A 15,022-nucleotide genomic window follows, 5' to 3' on the forward strand; every position below is an offset into this window, starting at 1 on the left:
GTTGTCCAGATTTCTGGATTTTCCAATTTTCTAGACACAGAATAAATATATACTTAAAATTTTAAATTAATAATGAACAAAATTATCATAATTACAATAATTTTATGACCTTTATAAAAAAAAATATATTTGGTCAGCACAAGCAGCCATCTTTCAAATTGTATGATGAGACAAAAACAGTGACAACACTAATACTACTCTACAGAAGGGTGTCAAAAACCTTGGAGTAGAAGTTAGCATAGACAAAACAAACTGATTGAATTAGTTAGAATTTAGCAGTAGGAGGAGTTGAGAAGAGTTTGAAATAAATTCAGCAATGTAACATAACTAGTCTTAGCAAGAATTCTGTAATACTGAACATGGCTCAAGACAGTGCAAAATTTCATCAAGTTGTTTGGAAGAACGTGCAATTTTACATTTTGTAAATTGACTTGTAACTTGTAAATTGTTTATTTCTAGTTTTCCTTTTAATAATTTTAGATTACAATTGATTGCAAATAACTGTGAAACATGAATAAGGAAGTTACTAACTATAATGTACAAAATTTTCATTTTTTTATAATAGTATTACTGTGTGTCAGATTTTATAAATTGATATAAAATAATTCTTACATTCAGTCTGAAGTACTTTTGAGCTTCTGGGAATCATTATCAGAAATTCAAAAGTATTTGGGACTGCATGTAAGAATTATTTTAGTTCTAATATTTTTCATTAAAGTTTTAAATTTTTTTTAATTATTTGGAGATGAATGTAATTTTTTAACTTGTATTTTTAAATGAAATTATAAAATATTAATGCTAATGTAAAAAAAAAGTCTAAATACATTTTATTTTATTTTCAGTACTCCATTTTTTCTTCTTTCTTTATCAGAGGATGAAAATTCTATTAAAGATTACTTAATTCAAAAGTTGAACTGGAAATATTTAGAATGCAAAGATCCAGAAACTCATGAAGTGAAACCTGATGGAGAATTACACTTGCCTGGAGCAGGCATCACAAAACTTTTCTATGAAAAGTGGTAAATTTATTTTCTTCATTAAGTTTGAAAAAATTTTAGATTAGTTCAAAATAATAATTGAGTCATAATTAAATTAATTGATGTTATCCAATGAGAATAGTATTTAATAATCTTTGTTCAAATTCAGTAGAAACAGGCTTCATAGCAATTGTGGAAAACCAAGAAAACATGGAATTTTTATGAATTTGGAAAACAGAATTTTATTGGATTTTTATGGAAATTGCTATCATATGTTAATATTATGTAATTTTATACAAAATGTAATGATGTAGTGAGTGTACAAAATTATATTCATGCATAGGAATTTTCGAAGTCATCTAATTTCATGAAATCAAAGGTTACATTGAGAAGGGAGTGCTTATTGTAAACTGAGTACTTACTTTTCAATTGGATTAGTTGGCTCAGAGCCCAGTGCTTATCAAACACTCAATTAACATCCATTAAAAACATAACTCATGGCTTGTAGTGGCTATATAACAGGTGTTTTTGATCACATATGAAAGATGAGCAAACACACATTAATGTGTAAATTTAATTGAGATTAAATAGAAAGAAACATTATAGACTTCTGTTAGTCAGTTTGTACATTTCTGGTTACAGTTGGATAAGTATACTTTCTGTTGATTGAGAGGTGGTGTTTTGATGTCCTGCAGGTTCTTTCAAAATGCCTTGTAAACACAAATGGTTATTCACATAAAATGACACTGTTTAGTCATGAATTTGACCATTTTTTGTCTTCACAAAATTTCAAATATGCATAATCATTTATATAAATATGTGTCCATTGTTTCAACTATTTTATCTCTCTCTAACAATTTCTAAGTGGCAAACTTGATCCATTGGCTCATGAATTCATGAATCATTACAGTATTTAGGATTATTATATCTATGAAAGAATTTATATTGAAATAAGAATTTCTTACAAAAATGTGATTGTGACTGGAATGGCATTTACTACATATAAAAAAAATGGCTTGAAGAGAGAGAGAGAGAGAGAGAGAGAGAGAGAGAATGACACAATCTTAGTTGATATTTCCAACAATGAATTAAATCTGGAAAACTGAAAAAATGGAGAAAAATTCTGGAGCTTTGGAGAATACAGAAATTGAATATAATAAAATGGGATTACAATAACATAGAAGATACGAACCTTGATTTAATAAAAATTGGAAATTAATGAAGAAAAGAAGTAAATTTGTTTGTTCAATAATTTGAAGAGATTAATAAAAAACAAAAATATAGTGTGTGTAGGAATGGATAATATAGAGATAAGCAAATGGATTGTTATGAAATGCAATTTGTGGTCTTTGAAATGAAAACTTTTGATTATCAAAGCAATAAATATTTTAAAAATTAATGTATTAAAATGTGACCAGAGGGTTGACACCTCTTTGATGCCTTGTCAGGACTGACAGTATCATGTCTCGTTTGACACGGAAGCCATGATGGTGAATTGTTTTGTTTTTAAAAGTAGGTCGTGTGAGCAGCCATGTGCATGAGCAATTGGGTTCTGGATGGAGACTGTGAGACAGTAGGTTGGAAGTGACTCACTTGGATTCCAGTTAACCAAACAAATAACGTTTATTTGTAAAAAGAGAAAAAGGATTCATGATACTTATCATACTAGATCGAAACAACTATATATGGTCGCAAGAGAGAGAGCTTACACTAGAGGGCATGGGAATAAAAACCTTGTAGAGGATGGTGATCTGATGATTGCTGGTTGGGTCAAAAAGAGGAAAGTTCTAGATGATAGTTCTTATTCTGGGGGACAACAGTAGATAATATGGCCACAGGCAAGAGAGAAGATGTCTCCACAGAGGAAATTGCCAATATGTTCAATGATATAGTAAAACAATGTATCTGAAATTTGAGTAACGGAGGCACAGGAAAATGAGTGGCCCAGCTGAGGACTAGGTAGTGACTGACTATTGTTGGTAACTAGTTGTTATATTAAAACAATGAAATCAGGAAAGCAGGTCAGAAGATTGTCAGAAAGAGTCTTTATTGATGCTCAGAACCTAAAGGAAGATTTACTCTCACATGTGAAAGTTGACAGATAGTTGACAAAATTGATGTTATGATGTTAAGTTGTTTACTTTGTAATCCCAATTCTCATATCACTGTGGCCTTTCCAAAATCATGCTTGTTTTGAATGGGCAAGTTCAATTTTAATTTAGTTACAAAATGACATGAAAATCGTTAGCCAACTCAGCATACACACACACACACACTCTCTCTCTCTCTCTCTCTCGTGGACAATATAGAAAATATATTATCTTAAAGATATTATACAAAAGTTTGTCATGTAGAAACGTGCATATAGATTGTCACGGATTATTTCTGAGTTGCATGTTTTGTTTACAGATCAGAATTTTACTCTCTCTCTCTCTCTCTCTCTCTTATGGTTACATGATCAAAACAAAACCACAATGATGCAAGAATAAGAGTAAATACAAATATTTACTCTTATTTGACAAAACATTGTATATAGTTTTGTCAAATATTTATTTGACAAAACTATATACAATGGAATAATAGTTTTTTTTTTTTTTTTGTTCAGTGGATGAGGTAAATATTGTACAATGGACATGGTAGATTATATTGGATATATAGATATTATATTTGTGAATGTTAGTAAGTCAAATAGAGAAATGAAAATTAAGGACAATTGTTAGAGTTGCAATGAGCGCGGAAAGGTGGTTGGGTTAGTTGGGAGGGTGATGGAGGACAAAATAAAGGTGTTTGGGAGGCATTTGGTAGTATTTGGTCCTTTGGTTCGGTCTGTTCTAGTTGGGTGCAATTGACTTCTTGATATGCTTGTTTGAGTTGAGGGGGGCAAGTGTATCCAATTGGCAAGATGATAGTTGCTGGTTTGTGATTGCCTCTGTGATTGGGTGAAAAGTAGTGTGGACCATGGAGAGTCTATATTGTCTTAATTGCTGATAGACTGTATTGGTGGTCGGGAGCAGGGTCCCACCACTTGTTAGCTTTGGTCATCTAGAAATAGGGAAATATTAAGAATAAATTTGAAGTTGTGAGGGCTATAAGTTCAAAGTGTATTTCTAAAAAAGGAATAGGATTAGGGGAAGGATTGGGTGGATCTCTGTAGGTCTTGCGAATGGTAGAAGTCCTTTGTAGTGCATTGTCCCCTCTTTTAAATTTGATATTATAAGTAAATTTAGTATCGGGCAGTGGTTTTTCTGGGAAGAAAACTGTTATAATGAGGGCGGGTCTGTTGGAATATTGTTTATAAGCTAATATGAGGAATTTTTGGAGATGGCACTCTAATAAAGCAGCCCAGGTGCCCCCAGTTATCTGAGGGTCTATCTGTATGAAGAAGATAGAAGATTGACTTGATGTTATCACTTGAAGATGTGCTTATTGCGATATGATCATGATGTGATCGAGCTTCCTCCCAGGAACAGTTTGTTGTGTGAAAAGGACAGAGAAGAGGTTTAAAAGTACATAATTCTTTGTGAGTTTGTTGGTTCCCTTTGTGGAGAGTCTTGGGAAATCCAAAAGATTGGAAGGAGCAGGGTGATCGAATAGTCAGGACAATCTACTCTACAATTAAGCTGCAGGTGTGACATCTGGATATACAAGGCCGACATTCAGAACAGAGTGCTGTTCTGAATGTCTGCCTCGTATATCCGGTATACCAGTACACTGGTATACCGGAGGTCATACCAGGTTGTAACAAATAGGACAGTTTAGCAAGGCAGCCAAAGCTGGATCCATAGGATTAATCTTATGGGGAAGGGTAGTCTGTAAAGGAGAGAGGAAGAATGTGCACAAAATAATAAAATCTAAAAATTATGATAATGATAAAAATTCTCTGTATTTTCCATTCTTAAAGTTTATTTTTTCCTAAAATTAATTTTAAGGTATTATTTGTGTAAGTAAAAAAATATAATAGATGTTGAGAATATTCAAATTAAAAAGTTAACTTCTTCTTTTAGTGCACTTTATAAAAATTTCATTAATTTCTTATTTGAGAGTGTATAATTTTTTAAAACATTTGGCATCATAGTAAGTTTTGAAATTTAATTATGACTACTGATTTAATTATTTTATTTTATTTAATTCAGCATTCATATTAAAAAGTATTTTTCTTTAGTTATAAATTTGCCAACTTATTATTGTATTAAAGTCTCTGTGCAGAATTTTTAAAAGGGTGGGGTTTTAAAAAAAAACATTATTTTTTGTAATGTAGTTTATTAATTTTTACAATATATATACTTTTCACATTGATTTTTACAGTTTAGGCTATAAGGTTTTCTATTTCATTTTGTTTTTTTTTTTTATAAAATAAAAGGAATGTAATAATTTGCTTCATTTTATTCTTATAAATTTATTATTTAAGTGAAATTTAGTTTTTATTAATTCATGAAATAAAATAAGAAATTATACCCACAATTTTCAAAGCTATGCTGTTTTTATGTCTAATTTCTAAATCTAATCTGTAAATGTAATTAGTTTCAGAGAAAAAATTCCTATCATAGTTTTGATACAAAACTGTTCAGAAGGGGACAATATTCCTGATGCTCTAAAAGTGGTGGAACAATTAAATGAATGGCTGAAATTTGTAAGTAAATAACTTTTGAAATTAAAACTTTAATTTTCTTTAAAATGAGTGTTAAATACAAGTGTAAAGTTACATAATAATGATATTAAGTTATGTAACTATTAATATGAAAGATTACAAATATGTATATGAATAAATATGAAGGAATACAAATTAATACAAGAATAATACAAAAATGCCAGTTATTAAAATGTTTTTATTCATATATAATACTTTATGCTAATTAATATACAACAAATTGTTTTATTGTTTGAGATTGTTGATTAAAAATGAAAATGTTCTTAAATTTCTGTATGTAGTCAATAGAATAAAAAACCATCTTTTTGATGATTAAAAGATTACAATATTGAGCTTAAAAACAAATATATTTACAAGTACTTTAAATGATTTATAACCATCATCTTCAGAAAAGATAATTTTCTTTTCAGTTAGTAGTATTTGTAAATATGTGTTTTTTAAACTCAATATTGTGTTTGTTTCATCTTTTAACATCAAAAGACAGTACTAGTTTTTTATTACTCCTGTTGATTTATTTTGGTATGTGCCTTAGTATATTTCATTTCTTTATGTATTCATTTTATCTGCTTTTTCTTTTTGATTATATTTAGCTTTGTTAGATGTTCAATCAATTTTTGTTGTGTTTTCCCTTCATGAATGGATTTTTTAATAATAATTTAAATTATGACTTCATTGGTACAATAATTTAGAAAAAAAAAAAAAATCAATTNGAAGTTCTGTCTACTGAATGATTTGCATGTTTGAACAGTGAAGCCATCTACAACCTTATTACTCCTATTTGAAGTTCAAAGTGTCCACTACTCGTGCAGTGTCCACTACTGGTGCGTTTACCTTAAATAACAAAATTAATTAACAGTTAATTTACATATTGAAATATAGATTTTAAATATTTGTTTGAAACAAAATCCAAAATCTAATTATAAAAATCAAAAGTCATGAACTGCATTAAAAATTTCTACATCAAAAAACCTGTACCAAATATAAATATAACTACATTTTATTGAATATAAACATACATAGATATGTTTTAGTATTTCTATATTTTTAAATGAATATAACTACATAAATTTTTGCCATAAAAAATCTTCTAATGTGTTGATGAATGAATATAATTGAATTTTATTGAATATAAACGTATAAAGAGATGTTTTATGTGTTCCGAAGTATTTGTTCTGTAAAATCTTCTAAAATAGTATCAAAATCCAAGTGGCTTGCTTCTTGACTTTCAATCGACATGATCGCTAAACTGTTTAATCTATTCTGTAATTTGAAACTGTTTTTAAATATATAAATTTTGATGTCCTGCGGGGCCCGATTGGCGCAAGTCGTCCAATCGCCTCAAATCCGGCCCTGGATATTGCAAACACCGTTCGTATAATTTTACAAACGTCATTACAGATTTCTTTCTACATCAGTGGCCCACTCAAGATTTAATTTTTGGGGGAACCAAGTTTGAACGGATAAAGAATTCCATGCGAATTCAATAAAATTCCCACCTTAAATGACCGCTAATTCATAAATGATATAGAAATAGAAGACACGACACAATATAAATAAAAAATGAATTTTAATTAGGAAAGAATTTTGGAAAATTTATTAATGTTTCTTTTCTCTTATTTTGGGGTGCCAGGACCCTTGGCTCCCCTCTAGATGCGCCACTGCACTACTCAATAACTTTTCAGATATCTTGTATATAATTATTTTTATGCAGATCTAAAAAAGGATTGCAAATTAATGTCCGGCTCGAAGTACAACCAGATAAAAGCGTTCAAAATTTTCAAAAGCCGGACTCAGCGTTGCCAGATTTGGCTACTTTGCGCCAAATTGGGCTACTTTTTTTTTAGTTTGGCGTTAAAAAAAGCATTTGGCGCCCTGGCTACTTTTTGGGCTACGAAAATTTGACTTGGCTACATTTTGGGCTGGTTAAACAAATTATTTCATCCTTTGTTTNTTAATTTATTTTAATAATCTTTTGTGCAAAACAGTACTAAAACAATTTCTATAGTTATGTTGCAAAAGAAAAAAGAGTTATTACAATTAATTTTAAAAATTGTAATTAAGGGTTCAAATCATTTTTTTTTTTTTGTGTGGCAGTGACGGAACATTTTGCTTTGTATATACACATATAAGGATAAAAATTATTAAAAATACAGTAGAGCATCAATTATCTGAATATCGATCAACCAAAACATTAATTAACCAAAAGCTTTTCAGTTGACAAATTTAAATTTCTACTAGTGCTGTGGCACTGCAATCTTTGGCTATGTCTTAGGCTACTCCAATATTATTTTTGTTGGTGTGTGTGTTTTAGCTGGCAGCACGGGCATGACCATGAGAGGGTACTTAAGGACGTGCCAGGATTTGACTGAATTTCAACATGGGATAGGTTAATATATTTTTTTGTACATAATCGGTTATCTGAAAAATCGATTTTCTGAACAACCCCAGTTCCCAATTGATTTGGATAATCGATGCTCTACTGTAATATAAAAACTAAAACTAACTCTGTATATCTGTATTCTGTATATAACTAAAGGTTATTATTCAAAAATCAAACTTAAAGAATAGTTGCTATAGGAGTAAAGTTTTGGTTTTGGTGGGGACAGAACACTTTGCTTTCAATATATATGGATTTTATATATTGTTGTAATAATGTAAAAGTTGAAATCACATATTTTTTATTTTCAAAGTAAATATTCCTTCTTTCAAAAATAAGAAAGAGATAATATTCTGAAAAAGTATTTACTTTTTAGCTACATCACTATAAGTTTGCAATAATACTTGTTGCAAATCATTATGTAAATTTACAGTTGATGTAATATAAATAAAAACAAAACCCTTTAAACATTCCAGCAAATCGTTTTTAATATCTTAAAAACATTTTCGAACGCTTTAAGCGATCATCCTCAGTTATCATTCTGAATCAAACGAAGAATTTGAAATTACGTAAAATAAAATTCAAAAAGCGGTTACACAAATTTACATTGACATGTAACAAGCTTAAATAATCGCAAAGACTATACAAATTAATTAAAATGAAATAAAGAAATAAAAAAATATGTACAACCAGTAAAAATTATCATAATTAACTTTGCCGCTTATATAAACTATATCAACTCATTGTAGAAGGATTTCCACATCGATGATAATCCATTGGCATCCCTATGATTGATACAGTTTGTGTGCAACTGTGCCTTGTGAATTTCTAATTTTTCTAGATGTTTTATGGCTTGCTTGAATCTTGTAACCTTGATGATTGATGCCTGATCCAAGATCCAAGCAAGCCGTGAAACATCTAGAAAAATTAGAAATTCACAAGGCGCAGTTGCACACAAACTGTATCAATCATAGGGATGCCAATGGATTATCATCGACGTGGAAATCCTTCTACAATGAGTTGATGTAGTTTATATAAGCGGCAAAGTTAATTATGATAATTTTTACTGGTTGTACATATTTTTTTATTTCTTTATTTCATTTTAATTAATTTGTATAGTCTTTGCGATTATTTAAGCTTGTTACATGTCAATGTAAATTTGTGTAACCGCTTTTTGAATTTTATTTTACATAATTTCAAATTCTTCATTTGATTCAGAATGATAACTGAGGATGATCTCTTAAAGCGTTCGAAAACGTTTTTAAGATATTAAAAATGATTTGCTGGAATGTTTAAAGATTTTGTTTTTATTTATATTGATTTTAGTTCCAGTAAGAAAGTATTTTATTTATTGTTGATGTAATAGTAGATATATATAAAAATTATTTCACAAATTTCCTTCTTGAAATTGATTTATAGTGTAGTTATATGTATACTGTACATTTATATTTAGCTTTATATTTATATTTTTTTAAATAGAAATAATTTTAAAAGATTAATNCCAGATAAAAGCGTTCAAAATTTTCAAAAGCCGGACTGTCCGGCCCAAAATAGGATGTCTGACCAACATAAACCAAGCTCATGATGGCATGAAAGAAGCGTTATTTCTAGCAGGACTTAAAAAGGAGGGAATGAAATTGAAAAATCTTTTAACTATTTTACATTGTTTTATCAACAACAATAATATTATATGAATTTCATTTTATATTTAAATGAAAAGTTTGATATTTATTATTGAAAGAAAGCTGGCAACACTTGTATAAATATTGGTACGAAATTTGCAAGTTGTAAACATATCGAACTTCAACATCAAAAGCCTTTCGCAAATAAAATGGAAAGTTTCTATTTTCCGTTCGAAGGTCACCGAGAGAAAAAGTGGACGAATTTTACTCTGATTATGGTAAAAATAAAATGAAATATTATGATAATAACACAAAACAGTTATTTGATTGCGATTTGTTTTGTTATCAGTATTTAAATAGCGTTTAGCTCTTGATATATAGAGTCTTTCGGTAATATGTGAACTCTGAATGAGGGGTTTCCCACCCACCGAGAATTACGAGCAAAAAAGGAACCATAGCTGTATATGAGACCCTTTGCAATATATTTGTCTTCAAAGGTCAGTTTTTACCATGTGTTAGTATACTGCCTATTGTCCATGCTTGCTATTGCCTGCCTTGACAGATGCTCCACATGTAGTTGTGTGCTTTGGTGCTTGCTATTGCTTGCACTTTGGCACCCAGGTGGGGCGAGTCTCCAAACCCCCGCTAAAACTATATAATATAAAGTACTCTACAAACAAGTGGGCTACTCGAACCTGCATAGCAGTATGGGCTAAATAGTTAAACGGAATAGTCTTAGTGGAGTGACATAACTTGCAATCTCACTCAAGTTGATTTTGGGAGTTGTGTCTTGCAAAGGGTTGCTTGTAGAGATATGGTTTTTTTGAATTTTTTGCTCCTATAGGTATGCTCTACAGCCAGTGGTATGCCATCCATGGATATTGTGGAAGCACAGGTTCCCTTGTATTTTCTAAAATATAAATACATATTGTGTGATTATTTTCATATTTTAATGTACTTTGAATTAATTAAAATTAATATTTTATTATAACTACATTGTGTATCTTATTACAAATTTCTATACTACATGTGAAAAAAAATGATAAGATTGCTATTGAATATTCGAATATAAATCCGTATATGCATATTCCCAGTGGAAGCACTGTATTGTTGAATATGGGTCAGCTTCCACGGCAAAAATATTTGAATCGTGTAAAGCAGTGGTCTCCAAAGTGGAGTATGCAAAGTAATACTTGGGGTATGCCAAGTTTCCCTTCAAAATACTGTATATGTGTGCTGTCTGATCTTACAGTCATCCTTCATGAGAAGTAGGCTCACGATCACTTGCAATCATTCATGGAAAAAATTCAAATTGCAGGTAACAGGAAACTTAGCAAATTTTATTATACTATATGGGGTACAACTTATAATTATTTTTGTCTTAGGGTGCACGATCAAATATGTTTGGAGATCACTGGTGTAAAGCAGCCAGATTATACACATTCATACATGTGCTTTACAGAGCACCAACCTCTTGTGGTTTAGCTTGTGGATGCTACACACCAAAATATCGTAAAACACTTCCAATGATTATCCAGGGCCAGCACAGCTTTCCTATCATCAAATGTCACTGCATGCCACTATCTACAGCTCTGATAAGGTCCCAAACATCTCATTCAGAGCTTGAATTGAGTCCCCTGGTGAGATATTCACCTCCAAAAATTAGTTTTTTTATGTGCCGGTACTACTGCCTATTTTATTCTCTTTGCTTGGCATCGGCCAAGACACTATCACTCATCTTGACTGATGCTTCACAAGTAGTCATATGCTGTCGCTTGCACTTGCAGTGCCCACGTGAAGACAAGCTCTACAGCCCTAAAACTGTATAACATCAAGTACTCCATGAACTATACAAAGCTGGTATAGTTGCATGGGCTAAATAGTTAAATGTAATAGTCTTAGCAGAGATACGTGACTCATGATTGTGTGCAACATGGAAGTAGGCTGATTTTAGAGTCTGTATCTCGTGAAGGATCACATGTACAGTAATGGTTCCTTTGATGTTTTTGCTCTTATGGATATAGTCTAAAAGTCTGGTAAGGTCCCACCTGTCTCATTCAGAGGTATAATTGTATCCTTTTTGTTTTATTATTTCTAAAAAAGCATTATTTTTATTTCATTGAATTATAGAAATAATATTAACACTGTAAGGGTTTTACTGTCGTCGTAAATACTGGCATGGTTCTTCTATTTTATGCCGGTTGCATTTATTCTGGTTAACAAAGGGTGTACTGTATTAAATTATTCTTTTGCTGATAGAGTTTTGGTTTTTTTATCTTTGTGTATATTTACTGCATCCAGTTACACAAGCTGTATATTGATTTATGAAAGCAGTGTTCATGAATTTAAAAATGTACAGTACCATATTTCAAAATTAAGTACAAATTTTAAATTAGGTTGATTTTAAATGATTTTTCTGAATACAGTAATTGCATGCACCTGTGTGGACAGGTTTGTGAATGTTTGAGCTTAAACTTTGATTGAGAAAGATTTGATTTTTTTCCAATTTTGTAAGATGAATAACAAATAGATCAATAAAATTTAATTGTTCTAAATGCTATTTCAGTGTTCTCATTTATAGAGGTTTCCATGAAAAGCATCCTTCAAAACCTAAGCTTGTTTTATTTTTGGATAGTAGACTTTTATCTTTGTTATACCATATTTAAAATCCAACTGGAGAGACATTTCAGAATCAGTGAAAATAAGACCCAGTATCTTGAAAAATTTTTCAATTGTATAATTTTTTTTTTTTTATGACTTCTAAAGAAGTATATGCAATGTGAATGAAAATGTTTACAAAGAATTAAATTTAAAAAATTTGATTCTAGTAAATTTTTAAAAATTTAGTTTTTAAACTCTGAAAGATATGAATATTAAATAATGGANTAACAAAATTTCAAAAATATTTGTAGTTTTGTTATATATTTTTTACAAAAATGCAAAAATTTCTAGTTAGAGATTACAGAGAGAGCCACAATAAAATTTACTTTACATACAAACAAAAAACATCTTGTATCATACCAGCAATTAAAATTTAATGAACTTCAACGTTTTTAATCCAGTTGAATGGATATTCAGATGCCAAACACAAAAAATATCTTGTGTGTGCATATTTGAATACTGTGCTGCTTTTGTTAATTTTTTTTTACTTTAAATTTTGTGTGTTCTATTTCGTTTTGTACATTCTGCAACTGAGGATTATCCATTAAACTGGATCAAAACTTTGAGTTCATTAAATTTTAATTGCTGGAGTGATATAAGATATTATTTCTTTTTTTGCATTTTAACTAAATAATCCTGTTTATAGGTATGGTATTTAATTCATCATAGTAAAATATCCAAAAGTTAAAATATACAATTTATTCAATTCTTTCTTCTACATATGCATTTCAGGTTGAACTCTCAACCCCTCTTCAGTGCTATATAATTTGTACATATTCATAAAAAAACAACCATAGGTGGAGATTCAATTTCAAGTACAAACACTGGATATGCATCTTGGATAAAATCATAAACACTGGATATGCACTTGTACTTGAAATTGTACAAATTATATAGCACTGAAGAGGGATTGAGAGTTCAACCTGAAATGCATATGTAGAAGAAAGAATTGAATAAATTGTACATTTTAACCTTTGGATATTTTACTATGCTGAATGAAATACTATACCTATAAACATAGGATTATTTAGTTAAAATGCATAAGAATACAGCAAGCCTATTATTAATAATGTTATTTTTTTGTTTGTAAATTTTTTTCCAGTTTCTACTGCTTTTATTATAAAATTTACTTTATTAAAGTCAAAGATAGCTTCTATTCATATCAACCTCCCAAGTATTTTCAAACTAAGTCCATCTTCAGGGGAGCTTATTACTAAAAACTACTGCTTAAAATACAAATTCAGAGATCAAATATACTCAGGTTGACCATCAATAATTGGGACCTATAGGGTACTGATTAGTCATTTTTCTAGATTATAGAAAAGAGAAAACAAAATTAGAATGTCTTGCTTGTGTTTGCAAGTGATGCCAACAGTGTTTATGCAGCAAGTGATGTCAACAGCCTTGCCAGATTAGAAATCTGTATAGTTGTAAAACTTATATTTTATTGTACACATTATAGTAATATAACTTCTACTTAATTGGATAAAAAATACAAAATTTAAAGAAAAAATCTTATTAATTAAACAAAGAAAACAAAGTTAAAACAAAGGAAAGTATTTATTAGTAAAGCAAAATTAAATTTAAGATTATTCTCTTTCATTAAAATCTTCAAATGTAATTTTGTATTTAATCTTGATTTTGTACTTCAGACATATTTCATATAATAAACAAGTAACAAAATTTTTTAATACTTAATCATGGATTAATAAGCACTTATCTATATGCTCACATTTAATGTGGAGAATCCAAGTGGATGATTGCTTGTTTTATTCCCATCTACCTGCCCAGTGGGCTATATAGAAGGCCTTTTTATCAAGCCAAATGGTAAGGAGATTACCTTTCATATCTAGAATGGGACTGCCCACTCCCAAAAAATTCTTGAGGTTTTTATGACCAATCCAGATTTCTTCCTTGGCTCACCAGAACAATAAGCTGATACCTTAACCGCTCAATCATCCAGCTGTCTCCCATGAATGACTGGACTACTGACAATCGGTGTTGTTGCCACATTGTCAGTGATGTTTTCTTTATTTCACAGTGATGATAGATTACTTCCTATATTTATTATTTGATGGTGTATTTGAAGATGTTCTACTGAATAAATAATTAAAAATATCTTCTGTAAAAGTTCGTCTGATGGAGAATTATTTTTAATAAAATAAAAGACAAAACTGTCCAAAAAGGATCACCATTTATCACTCGTGTTCCAAGACTAAAACATTTTCGGCGACTGACCTTCCTTTTTAGGCTACTTGTCGCCGTAAAGTTCACAAAAAGTCCTTTTAAAAACACAAAACATTCAATTAAAATTTTATAAAATTTCTGAAAAAGGAACTGGTGACATGCAGTTGTCTTGCTTCCATCATACCTTCTTTTGGGGTTTTCTTCTTCTTTTTATCTACTAAAGAGTAGCGCTGGAAAATGTAGATTTTTAGAGAAGTTGCCCCCTGGTGACGATATATGTAGAAATTTCTTCTGTAAAAGTTCGTCCGATGGAGAATTATTTTTAATAAAATAAAAGACAAAACTGTCCAAAAAGGATCACCATTTATTACTTGTGTTCCAAGACTAAAACATTTTCGGCGACTGACCTTCCTTTTTAGGCTACTTGTCGCCGTAAAGTTCACAAAAAGTCCTTTTAAAAACACAAAACATCCAATTAAAATTTTATAAAATTTCTGAAAAAGGAACTGGTGACATGCAGTTGTCTTGCTTCCATCATACCTTCTTTTGG

General features: G+C 30.1%; 1 protein-coding gene across 1 annotated transcript in view; it reads left to right on the forward strand.

Annotated features, from left to right (window-relative positions):
- Window positions 1–15,022, forward strand: part of LOC111639102 (proteasome assembly chaperone 2-like) — a 33,341-nt gene that overhangs the window by 15,468 nt on the left and 2,851 nt on the right. The window contains exons 4-5 of the mRNA XM_023384881.1: window positions 843–1,019; window positions 5,499–5,607. Of these exons, the coding sequence (XP_023240649.1) occupies window positions 843–1,019; window positions 5,499–5,607 (286 nt within the window). The remainder of the gene's footprint in view (window positions 1–842; window positions 1,020–5,498; window positions 5,608–15,022) is intronic.

Source organism: Centruroides sculpturatus, unplaced genomic scaffold, assembly GCF_000671375.1.
Source record: "Centruroides sculpturatus isolate CEXI.00-Female unplaced genomic scaffold, Cexi_2.0 scaffold1071, whole genome shotgun sequence".
NCBI lineage: Eukaryota > Metazoa > Arthropoda > Arachnida > Scorpiones > Buthidae > Centruroides > Centruroides sculpturatus.